The following is a 20655-nucleotide window of genomic DNA, read 5'->3' as shown; positions in this document are numbered from 1 at the left end:
CTAGTTCTGGTGCCTTAGCCTCTAGGCCAAACTCACCCCATAGGCTGCAGTTACCCTCACCTAGTCAGATTTGATGTATTTTGCCTGCATTGCTCCAGGTCTCTCTTCATCTCCCAGAATTTTTGATGGAACTTTTTCCACCCTCTGAAATGGCAGTGCCATGCTTGGCTGCGGCTGCTTCACTGAACAGTGTTTCTGAAATAGCTTTATACCATCTAGCATCAACCTTGTTAATTCTCAAGACTTTTCTACTGTCTATTCAAAATAGACTATGATATATACTGTATGTATATATGTATGTGTATGTCTATATTTGTGTGTCTATATCTATCTCTATTTACCAGTTATCTATCTATCTATCTATCTATCTATCTATCTATCTATCTATCTATCTATCTATCTATCTATCTATCTATCTTTATCATCTATCTATCATCTATCATCTATATCTATCCATCTATCATCTATCTCTATTATCTATCTATCATCTATATCTATCATCTATCTATCATCTATCTATCTATCATCTATTATCTATATCTATCATCTATCTCTATCTATCTATCTATCTATCTATCTATCTATCTATCTATCTATCTATCTATCTATCTATCTATCTATCTCATCATCATCTATCAGCCATCCATGCATCTATCTATCCTTCTGAGAGCGGGCATCAGAATTTCATTTTTTAATGTGTGCCAGTGTATTTACAGAAAAAAGTGACAATAAAGCTTATCCTGTGTTACATCTTAAGAGACCCTGCACCCCCCCTTTCTACTTCTTATTCTGCAAAACATCAGCAATGTTCTTGGGAGCTGCATGTTGGCGATGGAGATGCACTTTTGATGGGAGAATGGAAATGAAGGAACTTACTTTGCGATGGCCATGAACGCTAAGTCCACATTCAATCCGCTCTTGGCACTGGTCTCCATAAAGGGAACCCCGTATTCCTGCACCAAAGAAATAAGACATTTGGGGCTCATTGCTTTCCTCTCCAATTCTCTTTCTCAGATTGGGCGTGGACGATCCCACACGGATTCTGTGGTTCCGGATTCTGTGCAGCTTCCCTCTGCATGCATGTTATCCTGGACAGGCTGCCTCAAGATGTCCCTGGGCTGGAAGTATCTTTTGTACCTTACTGCAGCCCAGAGATGCTGCAAAAGAATTGAATCCTACAATCCTAGGGTTGGGAGGGGTCTGGAGATCTTCTAGCCCAGACCCCTCCCTGTCTTTGGCAGGGGTCCTCATACCACCTCAAATTGTGGTCCAATCTTTTCTTGAAAGCCTCCAGTAATGGAACATCCACAACTCTGAGAGGCAAGCATTTGTTCTGAGCCAGCTCCCCAAACACGACAAACCCTCCGTAGTTGAAGCAATGATTCCTTTATAGCGGCGTCAGTAGCCCAGGCTCCAGCAGGGAGATGAATAATTGTCTGCCACTCCTATTCATCTCCACCCCCTGCCTTTTATCACCAGAGGTAGGGTGGGGGTTCGCTAGCAGCGGTGGCTCCCTAGGACCGGCCCATAGATTTCCACTGCTCTCCTCTCATCTGCCTTCTCCGCATCCACACGTCAGGCACTGAACCCAGATGTTCCTCCTCTTCCTCATCAGCCACCTCCAGACCTGGGGGCTGTTGACTCTCCATCTGAGGGCTGACGGACGGCCAAGGCTCCGCCTCTCTCTCTCTCTCTCTCTCTCTCTCTCTCTCTCTCTCCTCCCTCCTCCCTCTCTTTCTCTCTCTCTGCCAGCTCCATTTCCTCTTCCCCCTTGGAGCTCTCAGGTTGCTTTCATGCTGACCCTGACTCCCACCCTTCCTGCTCCTCCTCCTCCTCCTCCACCACCTCCTCCTCTGATTCGGCTACTGAAAGGGACGGTGGCCGACAAGCCCCAACACAGTTCCACTGAATAGAGCTAATTTCTTCAGTGGAGGTCATCCTTTTTGTTTCTTGGCTGCTCAAAAACAGATCATCATATTTACCACTTAAACATGAGCCAGCAGTGTGCGGCAGCAGCCAAAAACAATCCTTGGTTCTATAAACAAAGACCGAGGCAAGACCGAATGCAGTCTGCCATCTCCTGCAAATGCAGCTCAAGCACAACCTGAATCATTATCTCCAATTCCTTGTCAAGTTTTGATCTTTTCCTGGTGGATGTGTAATTTTAATAATAATTTTATGTAATAGCATAGCATGTAATTTTGTTGGCACTCTTCCCTGTAATTCTCTATAACATGGTGCAGCAGAAGAGATTAGGTTCTATTAGCTGTGGAAGCAGATGCAATTTTTTGAAGGTCTCCTGGAGCCAAATTGCCCTTAATTTTAATGAAGTGGGCGACCTGCATACCTTTGCTAATTTCTCCCCATCTTCTCTTTTCACCACTCGGTCCTGGGTTGAATCCACCTGAGCACAACAAGAAAGCATCAATGTTTGCAGCAGGAGCAGTGCATTCTGGGACTGCTCAGATCACACCGGTCCCATCGCCTGGGAGGTCTCCAGCTTGGATGGACCAAACCAGGGCCCCACCACCCTTCCTGCAGCAGGTGAGGGTATGAGGCAGGGGTATGAGGTAGATGAGTGTTTTGAGGTTTTATTTCTTCCTGTGCAAAACACCTCTAGCTTCCTCTGCCCTCTACCCTTGTTAAACAGCTTCTATGTCCAAAACAGATCCAGTTCCAACACCAGGCTGTAAGTCAAGTACTCACCTTGTTTCCCAGTAACATAAGGACCACGTCTTGCTTTGCATATTCGTGGATTTCTGTCAGCCAAGCCTAAAAAGGAACATAGGATAATCAGAGATCACAGGAGCAACGTTTGGAAGATACCGGGATATTTTCCAAAACTTATTAATGGGCTATTGCAAGGACTTGTCCCTCCTCTCTCCTCAAGAAAACAGAACTCTTGAAACAGGCATTATTTCAAAAGGAAACCTTTATTGGGAGAAAGGGAAAGCAAGGCAGGATCTGAAGTTCTCACTCAAAAACCGTTAGGTTAAACGTTGCAGAAAACCTGTCCCCTATGTCCAGTCGGAAGCGAACCAATCCACAGGTGTGAAGTGCCAAGCCGAGAAAAGTGGTAAGTTGTTCTCAGATGGCCCTAGGCAGTTCCCTCCCCCTCCCTTTCCCAAGCAGGTACATCAAAGTGACAGGAAGTCCAGATGCAGGAAAGAAGCATCCCAAGGCCCTCTCCCCACCAGAATGGCAGCATCCCGATAAGGATCTTAGGGACCTGACAGATATTCCAAGAAATCATAAAACAAGAAAAGCTCTCCTGGTGTCTGCAGTCTACGTTTGTTACACAGGTAGTCCTTGACTTACGACCACCATCGGGAGCAGGATTTCAGTCACTAAGCAATGTGGTCATTAAGTGAGTCATCCTGTGACTGGATCCATGACCATTTTTTTTACCGTTGTTAAGAAAATCACTGCAGTCATTAAGTGAAGAGTAAATATCGCATGAGACTGGCAGAATGAAAGAACATTTTGCATTCAACTAAGCTTGTACAGGGGTAGAGGATTGTAGAGATAACCTTGGCAAGGAACGCAAGAGTCATTAGAAGAATTTAATTTTTAAATTAAATTTATATGCTGTCCATCTTACCATCCAAAGCGACTTTTTATTCGAGTGGCTTACAATAAAGAGAAAGTAATACTACATCCAGTTTTGGTTACCACACTAAAAAAAAAAGATGTTGAGGCTCTAGAAAGAGAGCAGAGAAGAGCAACCAGGAGGATGAGGGGACTGGAGGCTAAAACATACGATGATCGGTTGCAGGAACTGGGCCTGGCTAGTCTCTGGGAAGAGAAGGACCAGGGGAGACAGGATAACAGCATTCCAATATTTGAGGGGCTGCCACAGAGAGGAGGAAGGAATCAAGCTATTTTCCAAGGCACCGGAAGGCCAGACACGGAATAATGGATGGAAACTGATCAAGGAGAGATTCAACCTGGAAATAAGGAGGAATTTTCTGACAGTGAGAACAATCAACCCATGGAACAGAAGTTTTGGGAGCTTCATCACTGGAGGCTTTCAAGAAGAGATTGGACAGCCATCTGTCAGAAATGGTATAGGGTCTCCCGCTTGGGCAGGGGGTTGGACTAGATGACCTAGAAGGTCCCTTCCAGCTCTGTTATTCTGTTATTTTCCTCTATGACAACCTATCCCTAATCTGTCTTTTAGGTTTTGAATTTTTACCTATATTATAGTTACATTCACAAATCCTGTCACTAACCTCCATTGGCCGTCAGGGAATAGAACGAATCAACTGCTTTGGGGGTTTTCTTTTGCACACACCCCCACAACCCCCCACTTTGCCCAAAATCCCAGGTTATATGTCTTCAGCCATATTGCCAGTCCTTCATCTTTTACCAAAATGTACATTTTGTGCAATTAAAACTATACCTGTTGATTAAAGCGGATAGTTTTTTCCTTTCTACAAATAGCTTGGTTGTGCTTGTTTCTATTGCTATTATCACAAGCCACAGCATAATATTTTTCAGTAGAATAATCTTGTCTGCTGTTGTGGTATATCACATTTTATTTCTAGTACCCAATAACTGGTTTTGGGCACATGATGGTGCTAAAGAGACAATAACTGTGATAGGAAAGAAATAATCAGCATTTGCCTCAAACGGAGAGAGGCTCGGATTCCTATCATTAAGAATGGATTTGAGACAGTATCTATGCAAACTTTTAAAACTTGGAAAAAGTATCATGCACAATAACAAACAGCGTGGGTGGAGTAAACAGATTTGTACTTTTCCATTTTTAATCCCTCTTTGGGGAAGAAACCTGTGGATAACCAATGTGTGATTGTTTAGAGCCCCTCAAAACAATCCAGATCCCTAATGTCAAAAATCCTCTAGCACAGAACCAAGCCATCAAGTCTTGCGTTAAAATCCCCAAAGGAGAAGCCCTCGTTTTCTTAAGCAGTCTGCTTCGCTGTCAATCAACCCTGTCATCCTCAAGTTTCATCAAAAACCCCAATCTACATTTGCTCAATTTAGCAAGATGGGAAATCTCATCGCATGGAAGAAGCATCATAGTAACTCCCAAACCAGCTAACCAACCAACCAACCAACCATGTTATAGCACTTAGCAATAGCACTTAAACTTATATACCGCTTCACAGTGCTTTCCAGCCCTCTCTAAGTGGTTTACAGAGTCAGCAGATTTTCCCCAACAATCTGGGTCCTTATTTTATTGACCTCAGAAGGATGGAAGGCTGAGCTAGTCAGGATCGAACTGCTGGCTGTGGGCAGAGTCAGACTGCAATGCTGCATTCTAACCACTGTGCCAGGCTTCTTGGTTAATGGCTATGTAACATGCGAACCAATCCTCCGTGGTCACTTAATGTGGAAATTCACAAAGACTCAGTAAATTATATAGCAACACAAATTGCGGTCCATCAAAGATGGCCACTTCAAACATCTCCCTCTCCCTCCCTACTTAATGGTGCAGCCATTTCACTCCACAGCTGAGTTGCTACTGTTCTGTATCCTGTATAGATAAACTCCACAAAACATCCATAACAAAGTACTTTTATTGGTTCATCAGGTATCCTCATAACTCACATTTGTGATGAAGTTTTTCTTTAATGACCAATCCTTTGCATATCTGTCTTGTAGGTAAAAAGATGGTTTATCTCCTATCTTTTTCTCTCATCTTGTAACGATAGAAGTAGAATAGTTACCACGAGTCCATGAGTTCAGCCAAGAGTGAGGAAAACCTCCCTCAATCCCTCAAGGGTCAATTGAGTGACCAAACAGGATTACAGATGTGGTCACATGATATGGACTACATTTCCCAGGATACCTTAACTACATTTACTATGATGCATTCCCTTAAGGGAACAGCTCACAGTTGCTACCTAACTATCCAACTCCCATACACTGGCTGGACAGCGCAGCTACTGCATTATGAAACAAGCCACCCTCATCGCAGAGTTCCAGCCCATCGAGAAAAATTAGCGAACTACTGATGTGAAAGATATCACCATAAAGGACTTCAGAGGATGCCCGATTGTTATCACAATAGAGATCCTAATGGTCCTTGACATACGCTACACATGCCAGCTTCTCAACTTCAACCCTCCTGTTCATCTTCTTCCTGTGCCTCACCCTTGAACGTGGTTTCTGAAATCTCAGGCTCATGGAGGGAAGGGGGAGGGTGGAGAAGCCCCAAATCAAAAACACTTCCAATTCATCTCTTTCAAGAGAACAGAAAACGGTTCAGCAGAGAAGAACCTGGAAAGCAGGCCGGCCATCCTGACGAATCCTGGATGCCTCTCTTGCAGTTCACCCCTTGCCAGAAAAACCCAGGTCGGTTTGCCTGATGATAGATCTTAGCTCCCATGTCCAAGGCCAGCTTTAGTACTATTCGTTTTATTGGTAAGCTCTGGCTGCAAGCAGGGGTAGAGGGAGGCAGAATGGGACAACTTGCCACAGCCAACTCGTTGCGACAAGCTCAACTCGCCATGTTCAACTCACTGCAGCCAACTCATCATGGGCAACTTGGCACAGGACAACTCACCATGGCCAACTTGCTGAGGGACAACACTCCACCCCGGACAATTTAACAATTCAATTTAATTCTTTAAAATAATTTTAAAAATAATTTTAATTTTTGTCATTCACATTTCACATTGTCCCTTCTTTTGCATCCTTTCTTTAAGGATTCTATTCCACCATTTCTTTGGTATTAGTGTAACTTCTTTTCCTGCAGCGAGTTGAGTTGACCGTGGCTAATTGTCATAGACCGGAGGGAGATTGCACCCGGAGATAAAGTGGAACTTTTCTACAGATGAAAAACTGACCAGAAGAGGGACTCAAGAAACTGACTAAGGACCAGGCAAATCCCAAATAAATAAGTAATACGGGTGTGGGGTGTGGGAGAGATGCCTCGCCTTTCCCCAAGACTTGTTGGGCGAGAAAGGACAAAGACTGTGCATCAAAGTTTCAGGAACAAGGAAATGATAATTGAAAAATTCAGTGAAGCAGGCCTACAAACGGAATCATTTTAAAAACATCCTTTATTTCTCTTAGAGTTGCAAAGGTGATGCCTTAAACCAAGGTTGGACACCCCGCCTTAAACAGAGAGAGCGCTGAGCATCTTGGCATCTGGGAAGCTGCTGTTGTGCTGCAGATCACACCCAGAAGTGGCTTTGCAGAGTCTGCTTACTACTTTGGGTGAGAAGGTACAGTATTCCTTTTGTGTCCTGTCCTTCTCTTTGCTTGAATATAGGTGGCTGACAAATAATTAAATACAGGAGGACCTTTCCATGCCGAATTAAGGAACAGAGATCTTTAGAAAGACCTCTCTTGGGATCTTCTGTTGGGAAACGTTCCTCACGGGGAACATATTCTTAGGCCCTAAGCTATTTAGGGGTTTGAAACTGAATTCTTTAAATTACACCCAGAAAACAATGGGCAGCCATCCTCACAAGAGTCTCAAACCGGCTCCTGCAACTTTTAGTATCCGGGATGCCACATATTACAACTGAAGCTTCTGGACACTTTTCAAGAGGTGTCTCGCGTGAAACATTTTGCAAAGGTGAACCAAATAATAGTGAGGTTGACTTTCACACCCAGGATTTATTGCGTCTTCCTCCTTTGGTTATTATTATATTTTGTACTGCACCGCTGTGGTTGACGTCATTATACCAGTGTTTAACATACCAATTGTGTTAGAATATGTTGATCGGCTGTGTAACCTTATCTTAGTGCCAGTTTATCTGCATTATGCCGTCTTCGTGTGAATTGGCAGGTATGGAAGACAGAGTGGGAGATCCTTTCAAAGCAGCCAAAGGGAGAGAAGGGTTTGCTCAGGAGCCTATGGAAAAGTACTCGGGTGAACAGAATGAAGAATAACCGAATTGGAACGGATTTTGGAGGTCTTCAAGTCCAACCCCCTATTCAAACGGGAGACCCCATATACCGTTCAGATAAATGGCTGTCCAGTCTATTCTTAAAAACCTCCAGTGATGGAACACCCACAACTTCTGAAGGCAAGTTGTTCCATTGGTTGATTGCTCTCACCATTAGGAAATTTCTCCTTAGTTCCATCCATTGTTTCTCAACTTGCCTTTTGGCCCTTTGGAGAAAAGTTTGACCCCTTTGTCTTTGTAGGAGACCCTCAAATATTGGAAGACTGCTCTCCTGTCTCCCCTGGGCCTTCTTTTCACTGGACTAGCCATGCCCAGCTCCTGTAACTGTTTGTCAGGCAGTGCTCCATTCAAAATCCAAGAAAGAAATACTTAGACTCTTTTAATTAGAGAAAAGATATCTTTTACTGGAAATCAAGTGGTAGCAACAAAAGAATTCTGAATCTGAGTAATTAGGCACGTAAATCGCATATACAAAGTGATGGAAATGTTCCCACCCCAAATAGTTCAAATGATTCTTCCAATTACAAGTTGTGAATATGATCATGTGGACATCTTCAGGTGGTGATGAGGCTTCTGTCCGTTGACCTTGGCATACTTTGATAAAAGTTTGCAGTTGCGCAGAGGAAAGAAAGCTAAGCAAGAAATAGAAACCTAAGCAAGAATGTGCTCTCCCCCCTCCTCATTTTATACAACACTAGATTGCAACACCTCCAGCTCACTTCCCAGACTTTTCCCACCTCATCCCCCCGTTACTTATGACAGCCGAAAGATGCAAAGCAATAGTAGAAGATCTTGAAGGCTGACACTGTTCTTCATATGTTTTAGCCTCCAGTCCCCAAATCATCCCTGTTGCTCTTCTCTGCACTCTTTCTCAACATGTTTTTTATATTGTGACCAAAACCAAAAAATACTGCAAGTGTGGTCTTACCAAGGCAATAGGAAGCAACACTAACACTACTTCACATGATCTCAATTTGGAGATCATGAAGTGATCAGCGATCTTGAAGGAGAAGCGCTGAAAGACGTTCCTGCAACCATTGATGACTCCCATGTAGCTTGGATGAAGCAATGGCAGCCTTGTGAAACAGGCGGTGAGGGAAGTGTGAAACAAAGGCCAAATTTGACTGACTACTCACATCTTGTTAAAAAGTTATAAAACTACGTGTGAACTTGGGGCCCATCAGAAATCACAGGATACTGCAATTGTAGTGTTGGCAGAGTAAGATTGATCAAGTCCCTCCATATTTAGCAGGTGTTTTGAGATACCCCACCCAAGCCCACAACCCACTCTGAGCCTGACCAGCTAGCCTTTCATTTGCGGGGGGTGTTTCCATATCTGAGGGTGTCAAAGTGAGAATGGGCTGAGCTTTTCACTCAGAAGGAGGACAATAATATACCCATAAACATGCTTGTGCCTCTGAATCCCTTCAAAAATGTACAAGTAGAGAGCTTTCCAGCCCTTGGTGTGACAGAATTATGTTTTGTTGTGTTCTTCCTGAATTTTATGGAATTAGAATTGCACATTCTATCGCTATTACTCATCTTGGGAGTGGAATGGCGATGGGATATAAATAAAATGAAAACGCAAAACTCAAAGCTTCTTTTTCTTACTTAAAGGAGAGTCCACCAAGCGAGCGAGCACATAGCCAGCACATTTGTTACCAATGTATTCCATGCATTTTTAGGAGCTGTCTCTCAACCTTGCAACCTGAAGGTGTGCAGACATCAACTCCCAGAATTCCCCAGCCAGCTTTGAATTCTGGGAATTGAAGTCCACACACCTTCCAATTGCCAAGGTTGAGAACACCGATGCAAAAAAAAACATGATATCTCAGGACTTGGTTGTCCATCAACCTCTTGGCTGGGAAATTCTGGGAATTGAAGTCCAGTGTTGTGAAACACGGCCCTGAAGCCAAGAGCTTTGAACTTTTATTGTCCCTTTCTCCTCCATGCAGCCAGGAGCAAAGCAAGGAGACTGAATCCAACAAAAAAGACCTACTGCCAACTTTTAAGCGGAGCCGGATTATTTCCTCTGTGCAATAATGACTGTAATTAAGGGGCATTAGTTGCATTTGCAATTTAATTTCTATGTAATATACTACAAGACTGGGAGCAATTCGGGCTCCATTGTTAACGTCCTCCCTCGCCTCTTCCTCCAAATACAGAATGGCTTGGAAAGAAAAAGAAGTTTGGAAAGAAAAAGAAGTTCTCTAGGAGAAGGAGGCATTTGGAGTGTCAAAAGCGTCAAAATCAAAGCAGGGGCATTTGATGGCCCAGGAGAAGCCATGTTGGCAGCGAGCCATGCCTCATCATCAATCTTCGCCAGGAGGAAGATGTGTCAGATATGGAACTATCCCACCGTGACCTATGGAGAATGGAGCTGCCTTTCATTTTCAGCATTTGCAGTCCTACAGCAAGAAGTTTGTTTTATAATGTTAATGTTTTAATCCTGTAATTGTTTTATTCTGTTACTTATGGTATTGAGAGCTAGCTCGGTGCAGTGGTTAAACTGCTAGCTAGGTGCGGTGGCCTAGAGGTGGAGCTCTCGCCTCACAGTCAAGAGGCTGTGAGATCAATCCTAGGTAGAGGCTAATATTTGGAATAGACGCTCCTGCTGGAGCAGGGGGTTGGACTAGATGACCTCCAAGGTCCCTTCCAACTCTGTTATTCTATGTTCTATGCTAGCCTAGAAACCAGGAGTTTGTGAGTTCTAGTCTTGCCTCCAGGGACAAAAGCTGACTGAGAGACTTTATGCTTCTCCTGACGTTGGGCCATTCGCTCTCTCTCAGCCAAACTCACTTCACAGGGTTGTTGCTGAGGGGAAAATAGGAGGAGGAAGGAGGTATTATATACGTTCACCACTTTCGGTTATTTATGAAGTTAGAGTCAGGATAAAAATCTAATCAATTGATAAATATTATCAGCCGCCCAGCGTTGCTTGGTAGAGAAATGGATGGCATACAAACTTAATAAATAAATAAATAAAGTTGAAAACCTTCTCAAAGATCCATCTCATCCTGGGAACCCCTTTTTTTGAACTATTACCATCTGGCAGACGGTACAGGACAATAATAAAAACAAGGACAAATAGGCTGAAAAACAGTTTCTATCCCAGAGCAGTAGCTCTTTTGAATTCTGCTGTATAGTGCAGTGTTTGTGTGGTGTGGGGGGTTTTCAATTCAATGTGTGGTGGGTGAAGGATGTTTGTTTGTGTTTTTATTTTCATGGTCATAATGTGCACTGAGGATGGTGTTGGTGCAATGACAATAAAGCAAAGTTAAACTAAATAAACTTTGGCTGAAGAATCAAGTATGGAAGAAAGAAAAACCTTACCCAAATCTGAAAGGAACGGGCACGCAAGAGTGATCCCAGAGTGGCTGGGTTCCCACAGCAGACCGATTGCCAGCCAGCTGCTTTGGGTTTGGCCAAGCCATTCTGTGCACAGCGCAGTTGTGTAAGGCTTTGGAGGGAGGCTTCCTTCTGGCTACATTTCACACGAAACAGCCCTTCTGTGCCAGAAACCCCCGCAGGCTCCTCACGACGAAGCTGCACCCGCCCACCCTGCTGCTGCCTGCTCACCATGCAGCCAGTGCCGTTGCTGCTGCCCAGAAGGTCCCAGAGGATCCGGCCGCAGAGTGGGTCTTGCAAAGCTGAGTGTCCGAGTGGCCAGCAACAGCACTGACTTCCATGGAGTGGAGAACAGCAGCAGGGCAGGTGGGCACAGCCTCGCAGTCAGGAGCCCACGGGGGTTGCCGCCACCTGGAGGGGGACTCGGCCGGGACCCCCACTGGCAGTTTGGCCACAGGGTGGAGCAGCAGCCATGTGGGTGGGTGGGTGGGGGGAAACAGTCTTCTGCTCTCCCCATCCTGGCAGTGCGACAGTGGGCAGGCCGTGTCATGGAGCCCAGCAGCCTCTCTTTTGGGGGTGGCAGGGTGGTTTACTTCCCCCTGGAAGGCACAGCTGGCAGGGAGGAGCACCCCAGTTTCCCCATACAGCAACCGCAGCATCCCTCTCCTCCCGGCACACAGCCTTTTCAAAAAGCCCAGCGCCCGAGGCTGCTGCCCGTTCCACCTGTGCCCTCTCTGCATATTGCATCCAATCGGAAGCCAGAGGCCACCCCACTTGGCACACAGACTGGTTGCCAGGACACACGGCTCATTGCCCCACGTAGTGAATTGGCCGGGGAGATTTGTCCTGCAGCAAATTGGTTGGATGAAACAGGCAGGGCCAGGGGGCTTCAGCCAATTGTCCTAGACCCTCCCTCAGATAAACCATGTCTGCCAGCATTGAGTCCTTGGGATTGAGAGAAAATTGCAGCCAAAGAGTCACCCGTGGACCTCAGCATCGCTTGGCTGTGTCAGGAGCATCCTGGCAACTGAAGTATGGCATCGATGTTGCTGTATTTGGTTTGCCAGCAAAATCAAATAGCCAAAAATGTAGTTGCTGTTGGGAAGCTCAAACGTGGTTGTCACAGGCAGAAGGAGGTTTGTGGATCTCTCACTTGGCCTAAGATAGCAATAGCAGTTAGATTTACAGCACTCTCTGGGCCGTTTATCAATGTCAAGGCATTATTTTCATATTGCCCCCAACCATCTGGGTCCTCGTTATACCGACCTCGGAAGGATGGAAGGCTGAGTCAACCTTGAGCCGGTCAGGATTGAACTGCTGGCAGTGGGCAGAGTTAGCGTGCAAGCCTGCATTCTAACTACTGAGCCACCAGGGCTCACACCTAGGCAGACTTTACATAGACACACAGACATATGCACACACACACACACACACACACACACACACACATTCTGCCTCACTCCTCTCTCTTTTCCCCCATACGACCACAACTGAGCCCAACATTTTTGTTGCTATGTGAGAAATTTGTGACATGACTTTTTGCCCCATTTTACGACTCTTCCTCTCACATTTGTTAACTGAGTCACTACAGTTGTTAAGTTAATAACTCAGTTGTTAAATGAATTCGGTTTCCCCACTGACGTTGCTCATCAGAAGGGTTGCAAAGATGATCACATGACCCCGGGACAACTGTCATAACTGTGAGTCAGCTGTCCAGCACCCGAACATAAATCATGTGTAACTTCGAACACCCACTCTATGCACTGTTGTAAGTTGAGGACTTCCTGTACAGCAATACTTTTCCCCTAGATGCTTGCAAGCTCCCATGTAAGCTTGCAAGGCTGCCAGCCACAGAGCCCCCTCCCCATTCCCCTGCATGTCACTCCCAGCACCCCCCTCCCTCCTCAGGGCCACCTCTGTAGCCGTTAAGCTGCTGCCCGGTTGGCACACAACCTTTGAGTTGCTGACTCCAATGGTTCTCACCAGGCTCACTGTGTCATGCCCCTGTCGGAGTCTGAACCCGAGACAAACAGCGGACAGGGAGTGGGAGTGTGGCTCCGTTGGCTGTGGAGGAAACTGGAGCAAGGGCAAAGTCCGGCTGGGCAGAACAAGGGAGAGTGAGTTCAGAGGAAGACCCAGGCCCACCCCCACTTCATCCTAGGGCACGCAGGGAGGAATGGAGAAGAGAGCAATGCGGGTTGTGTGGTTTACGGGGGAGGAAAGGGCCCTGATTCCTTTCATTAGCCACAGCTGGGAAGGGAGTTTAAGAGACATGTAGGCTGTGTGCAGCAGCTGCTGGGGGCAAACATGAGTTTATCTTGTGTTGACTTTGCTTATCTGTGTTCCGGGCATCTTTCTAAATGTGTTAATTTTTGCCGTGCCTTCACATCTGGAATTCTTGCTCCTGCCCTGCCAGACTAATTACCTCATTTTGCCTTGATTGGACTTATAGTTAGTTTTTGTTGACCATGTTTTGGAATGGATTCTCTGCAGCCAAAGGCTGTTCCTGGGAGAGTTTTTCTCCAGCCAGAAGGTAACCAGGACATTGGGGGGAAAGTTACAGCTAATATAGGGACTCCTCCTGATTAACTGACTGTGTTGCCTTTGTGCCATGCTCTGGGTCAGCACACACTGAGGCTGGTTCTCCGATCTGCTGGCAGCCCCCTTGCAAACAAGGCAGCGGTGCTTCTGCTAAGCATTTCAACAAATTGCTTTCTGCAATATACGTTGGTTCAGATGGGACTCCAAGGAGGCTCATTCCCGGCTTAAAAGGTAGGAAAAGGGCAGCCTCCTTCAGCAGGCAACCCTCCTGCTGGCACCTGGAACTGGGCTCCTGAAAACAAATAAAGCTTTCGCATTCATCTTCCCTGGCACACGTTTTTTCCATTGAGCCATCATAAATCAGCCTGGTATGTGGGAAAACAGACATAAAGTGTGATTTCCTACACTAAAACTTTACCAAAGAGGCTCACTCAAAAGCCTCCAACTGTGTTCGATCGGAAGAATAATTTGGGGTTCCAACTGGAGCAAGAATAAATAAAAATGAGATCCAGACAGCTGTGAGGAAAGAAGAAACAGTTATTCCTAAAAGCAAAACAACTTGCCTTTAGGGGCAGCTGCAGAGAAATGGGTGTACAGCAGCAGACTTTACAGGGGGAGCTTGTCTGGGGTGTGGAAATATCTACGTGCTGATTTTAAGGTGACCCTTGAGGGGCATGGGTGTGTATGTGTGTGTAGGTGTGTATTCTTGTGAACATGCAGTTCTTCTGGGAAACCTAATTTAATAAACACTATTGTGCTTTTTGAAGACCTTAACCTTTGATGTGTGGATTAGGTCTGGGTATCTTATTTGGGGGTTTGGGAAGTTTGGGTAAAGGATTTCCCCCCCATTTGCTACTTAGTTTCAGCTTGACTGTCATTATCTAGTGGAGACATGGATTGCCAGACCATTGTGGATTCTGTTAATGTCTTAACGGAAGATGGAAACAGTAGAAACAATAAATATATATTTTGATCTAAAACTTCTTTCAGCTCCTCACAAAGAAAAAAAACCGTGGAACTCCTAGAGACAAAAAAAAGTAGCTGGCTCCAAACTGCATTGCAGGCAACTGATCAAGTTCCTACTACTATACATTTAGCCCACAATCCAACCCCTCTTGCTCTTTAACTGGCTGCAAAAACATCACAAAGGAAGACAAATCCTCTACTAACAGAATGGGCACCAAAGAAGCACCCCCGGGAAAATTCTCCTTCCAGGAACACAAAGGAAACAACTACAACCCAGCCTGTGAAATACACAAAAACCATTTGTAGAAAGTTAACACTCACCCCTCTCCTAGAAGGATGAAATATTTTGAGAAATATTAAAAAGGCAGAATATTATATTTCTCTGGGTGAGGAATGGAGGAACATGGTTTTTTAGGAGGGAGAAAGCAGCCCCCACCTTTTCTTAATGGCCCTCAGCAGATGTTAGCCCTTAAGAGATAAAGAGATAGATAACTCTATTCATAAGCAAATGCCCTCATCCAAAATCCAACACAGGAAAAAGCCATTAAGCCCCCATAGGAATTGCCCAACACTCTTTCAGCGCACAAGCCCCCTCATTGCATCACTCTCAGAAATGTCAACCAAATTTAGCTCGGACAAACATCTAGGATTTGTACTTTACCAATATGACCCCTACATAACCCCTACACGGCCCCATGGGAGCCTGACAATAGCCAATAGAAAATATGTTCTTGCACAGGAACAGCAAGCTCAAGTACAAAGCCCAAGCGAAAGTATAAAAACCCCTCACTTTCAACTCCATGGGGTCAGCCACCCAGAATAACACATGCTTGGTGGTTCTGTTCATCTCCAGTGTCTTCTTGCTTGGAACTGAACCAGATAGATATTTCTTCGCAGACATTCAAAGGGAATTCACCAGGGGTGGGATTCAGATTTTTTAACAACTGGTTTTGTGGGCATGGCTTAGGTGGTGGGCATGGCTTGGTGGTCATGTTATTGGCTGGGTGCGGCCAACTCAATATCACTCACATCGAGGCATGCATCTCCTCGCCTGGCCTCTCGTGACTGTGAGGATGTTGCAACAGTCGTAAGTGTGAAAAATGGTCATAAGTCACTTTTTTCAGTGCCATTGTAACTTTGAATGGTCACTCCACACAAGCAACGTACCAGCAAAGGAGGGGGGAAAAAATCCAGAGAAGTTCCTGAGACAGGAAGTCTAGTCCTGCCAAGAATGTAATAAGGGTTAACGGGGAGGCAGTTTCTGTAAGCAACACCAGAATGTTTCCTTCTTGCCTTCCTTACAGGATTAGCCCAGTAATTTCTTCTAACAACCGGTTCTCCGAACTGCTTGGAATGTTAACAACCGGTTCTAGCGAATAGGTGCGAACTGGTAGAATCCCACCCCTGGAATTCACCCATTTCAGCAGTGTGGAGATTGTGAGAGTTGGGACGTGTGGGTAGGGTTGCAGCCGGGCCATGGCGGCATCAGAGCTTGTGGGGGAGGGGCTCTGCTGGGGCCAAGGCCTGCATGTGCAGATAATCAGGCTAAAAGTCTGTACTTGCTCCTATTTGTGATTTGCAAAAATAATATACTCCCTTTAAGTTTGCACCGGAACAGCTGCAGCAGAGCAGCCCTTCCTCAACTTCAGCTGAGCCTCCAAGAGCTGCCCTGCCTGAACCAGCTCAGCCAGGCTGCAGGCAGCATTGATGGGAGGTCTACCAGACACGCTCACCCTCCACTCCCTTGCTTGGGGCAATGCGAGCCCAGGGCCCTGCGAGCCCTCTTCCACCTCCAATTTGCTTGTTTAGTTTAATTTAATTTTTTTTTTTTTAATACTCTGGCACCCACATTGTGTAACTATGAAAACATGCAGCATATGACAAGGCTGGGCAATGTCACAGGAAGTTTTACCTCAGACTATTTGCATTTAGATTGCCCTTTAAAGAATTCTGAATATTTTGCCTGCTTGCCTGGCTGGTAGACTGCACAGAGCTCATCGCAAACCTTCTTTCCTGCTTTAACTTATAAAAACACCTATATTATGAGATATACACAGAGATATCAAAGCGGTTACAAGGCACTTTGAATGGGGACACCCGACCTTTTCTCCAGCCCAGTGAGCTGTGTCTCCACACGCTTCTCTTGCGGCTTGCCAGGCTCCCGGCCCCTTCCCCATCCTTTAAAAGACCCTTTTCATCAAGAAAGAGACAGCTCACCTGCTGCACAGGGAAACTAATGTACTTACGTGCAACTCTAACCTTTTAAGTGAGGCTGATGTAGAAGAGGTGGGCCCTGAAGGTGTGCCCACCATGGCCGCCATTTGGCGTGAGATGCTTCCTGCAGTGAAACATTAACTCCTTTCTGACCTGCTGTTTTAACGAAGGCTCCCGGGAGTGGGACCTATATTTGCCATTTTAATTAGGCGCCTTCACCCGTTCCATATTTTTAATTCAGCTTTTGAGCCTGCTCAGATAGGATGGCATCTGGTAACTAAGTAAGTAGCTTAGTTTTTTGTAAAGTAGCATCTTATAAAGCTGCCTGTTACGACCATAAATCAAAGGCGGCAGTTTGTAGTGCTTTGCCTGAGTGTTATTTTATTCTGATTTTAATATCGTGTGTCACCTTTAGTAGCCCGTTGCCTTTAAAAGAATTGCTCGGCACCCCAAGGACTCAGATGTCTCCTGATTTGTGGACCTACAATCTGAGCAGGAATTTCCTGGGGATGATAATCCAATCTTCAAGAAGCAGGCCCCAACCAGAGTCCTCTGACTCTGTCAATGCCTTAAAGCAGGCTCAAACCTCAAGGCCAAATCCTGCCTGTGTAAATGCCCCCCCAAGTCATCCTCTATTTGGGGGCATCAAGTCTTCAAGCCACGTGGCAGCCTATATCTCTAGTCGAGAGCTTGTAGTGTTAGGATGATTCTCCTGGCATCCATCTTGAACTTCCTCCCTTGGGCTTTTAATCTATTCGTTCTGGTTCTATTCTTTGGGGGTATAAGGAGTAAATCCATTTCCTCTTCTGTAGGACAACCCTCCAGATTACAAGAGTACCGTTAATCCCCTTCCCTCTAAATAATCTCTTCTATAGGCTACACACACCCAGGACCCTTTTTTTGACCAGTTGTGGGTGCTCCATTGTTGGAGATTTTCAAGGAAAGATTTGCCCCAGGTGATATAAGGGCGCCTGCCTTGGGCAGGGGGTTGGACTAGAAGACCTCCAAGATCCCTTCCAGCCTTAGGATTCTGTGATTCCTCATAGCTTCTGACTTTCAGACCCTGGTCAAAACTATTAAGTGATGAAACCATCTGCCTAAAATGGTGAAGGATGATCCTTGACCGGAAGTTTCCAATGGAGACTGGTTAGCCACCTGCACAGAATGATTTAATAGGCTTCTGCCCGGGCCAGAGGCTGGACCAACCATTCCGATTCAGACCTTCTAGAATTCCTGTCTCCTTGGGAGACTGGACTGTTCTGATTCCCCCAGGTGTGATGACCCGGGACAAGGCCCGAAGGTCACACAGCCAGGTCCCCTTTAATGCTCTAAATTTCCCCTCCAACGCTCCCATCTTCTGGGCAAGACCCAGAGCAAAGCAAAGCAGCCCCTGGCTGCGCCTAGTCCAGCAAAACAAAAGAACAGTGAAATGAGTCCGCAAAGTCAGGACCAAGGTACTGAATCCACAAGTAAGGAAGAAGCAAGCAGTGCTGCAAACTCCAAATGCCTTCAACGGCATACAAACTCTACAAATTCAGCGTTTGTTCCCGACAAATGCCCCTCCCCACAGGGTCTCCTTAAATCTCAGTCCCTAAGTATGCCTTGTGAAGAGGGGCGGGGCGCTCTCCTCCCGAGTAGTCGCCTCAGTCTGCCCTGTTCTTTCCTTCTCTCTTCTCTCCATGCTCGAGGTTCAGGAGGGGGCAGTCCTTGTTCATCGCCGGACCTCTATCGCTCCTCATGTCCACTGCTTGCCTGCTCTCCGTCATCCTGCCCCCATTTCTCCCTGCTAACAAGCCATCCTAATCCTGAGGGGCCCTGGGCTGCCTCGGCCTACCCACATTCCTCCGAAACTAACGCAGCCGCCCCCTTGATCTCTGTGGGCTCTAGCTCTGGGTCATCCTCCTCTGCAGATTCATGCTCCAATGGGGGCATGACGCCCGGGGAACTTCAAGACATTTCAAAAGTTTTAGCCGAGGCAAAGTAATGCAGACCAGCCTTCCACTAGCCTTGAGCTGACTCAGATTACAATTCCCATCCAGCACAGATAATAAGTAGTTAGATTTCGAGGACTATATTTTATGACGTCCCAGAGGTGCTTTTTCAAAAGGAACGGGACTTTCTTTTTCCTTGAAGACATTTTGCTTCTCATCCAAGAAGCTTCCCCGGTTCTGACTTCTAAGTTCCTCAGTTCAGTTCTTCAGTCAGAACTGAAGAAGCTTCTTGGATGAGAAGCGAAACCTTTTCAAGGAAAAACAAAATCCAGTTGCCTTTTGAAAAAAGCACCTCTGGGACAACCATGACCTGGATGACCAAGAATCTCCACAGACATAAATTTTATGATACAGGGAGGAAAAAAATAAAATCTCTTTTCAGTGGAAAGAGATTATAGCCTTTGTTTTTTAAAAAAATCCTTTTACCCAAACATTTATCTCAAAAATAGATTTCTTTTTACTGCATTATATCTAACTCCACTGATTCAAAAAAAGGATGGAGCAGCCACCCCGTGCAGCTCCAGGTCCTTTTCCATGGAAGAGGCAAGTGATTCTTTGTCGAGGAGGCTGTTCCAGAAGGTCAAAGAGCCTGAAGTGACGTTCCAGCTATCTGTGGGCCACAGAAGTATGAAACTGGCCCCAAAACAAAACATGGGAGAAAGAATTGCAGATAATTACAGTTGCGGAGACTGGTGCAAGAAAAATGAAAATGAAAGATTATTCTCAATTCAAAAGCTCATCAAAGAGTTACCATCTGGGAGAAGTTATAACAGTTTTTTAAAAAAGCATTGTATTTGGCAGAAAAAAAGCCAGGAAATCAACTTAAATGACCCTAACGCTGTCTTATTAAGGGAACAGAAGGATATTTAACGGAAATATATTGAAAAACCGAAGAATGAAAGAAGCAGACTTAATTAGTACTCAGATGGAACGAAAACTGTTTTATGTTTGTGCTTTTGTTTGTTGTTCAGCATTAAACTTTTTTTTTTAATCCTCTTCTGGGTAAATGAGCATATTTGAATTTTGAAGGATCCTGGTGGGGGTTTCCTCCAACAGGGGAACAAGTCTTGTCCAAATCCCACTCCCAGACCAGGGTGGCCTTGTCAGTCATAAAACAAAACATTTTCTCAATCGGTCAGCTTAAAAAGCAGGTCATTTATGCAGCTCTCTAAACCAGAAGGAAAGGCAGGGTATGAGTTCCCATCCTCAAGGCCACTTTTTAACCTTCATTTTCCGTTCCAACACCCATTTGATGACATGAGATAAACCTAATGAGTTTTAGAGATTAAAAACCCAACCCAAACACCGAGAACAAAATAGATGAATGTAAAAGGAGGTGAAAGGTGAACACAAGATTAAATATTTCTAGTTTTAACTGGCTGAAAAAGTGCTGGAAGAAATGTCCATCTGGGTTCAGTTCGAAGTGGGAAGAAAGACACTGGAAACATGGAGATTGCTTGAAGGATGGTTTAATGGTGGACAGCAGGACCACATGGTTTGAGGTCCTGGCCAAAAAAAAGCACACGGGTGAGAGAGAGGAAGAGAGATTTATACCCTCTGTTGGACTTTGAACTTGCTTCCTGTTCCTGTGACAAGAAATGTATCCTGATTGGTTGTCAGACTCCCATGGGGCCATGCAGGGGTAACTTTGTAGGTTGTCTTGAGTCCCAAGCTTGGTTGAATCTTGCTCGGTGATGTAATGAAGGGGC

The 20655-nt window shown here is 45.4% G+C and overlaps 1 protein-coding gene across 1 annotated transcript in view; it reads right to left on the bottom strand.

The window, feature by feature from the left end:
• The window catches only part of RAB26 (RAB26, member RAS oncogene family), a 196730-nt gene that overhangs the window by 1166 nt on the left and 174909 nt on the right, over positions 1-20655 (bottom strand). The window contains exons 6-8 of the mRNA XM_026684383.2: positions 2707-2772; positions 2348-2404; positions 877-953 (exon numbers count right to left, since the gene is read on the bottom strand). Of these exons, the coding sequence (XP_026540168.2) occupies positions 877-953; positions 2348-2404; positions 2707-2772 (200 nt within the window). The remainder of the gene's footprint in view (positions 1-876; positions 954-2347; positions 2405-2706; positions 2773-20655) is intronic.

Source organism: Notechis scutatus, chromosome 12, assembly GCF_049901735.1.
Source record: "Notechis scutatus isolate UNSWTSFEM ecotype Mainland chromosome 12, rNotScu1.2, whole genome shotgun sequence".
Classification (NCBI taxonomy): Eukaryota; Metazoa; Chordata; class Lepidosauria; order Squamata; family Elapidae; genus Notechis; species Notechis scutatus.
Note: the sequence above shows the minus strand (reverse complement) of the source record. Positions and strands in the feature narration are given on the sequence as shown.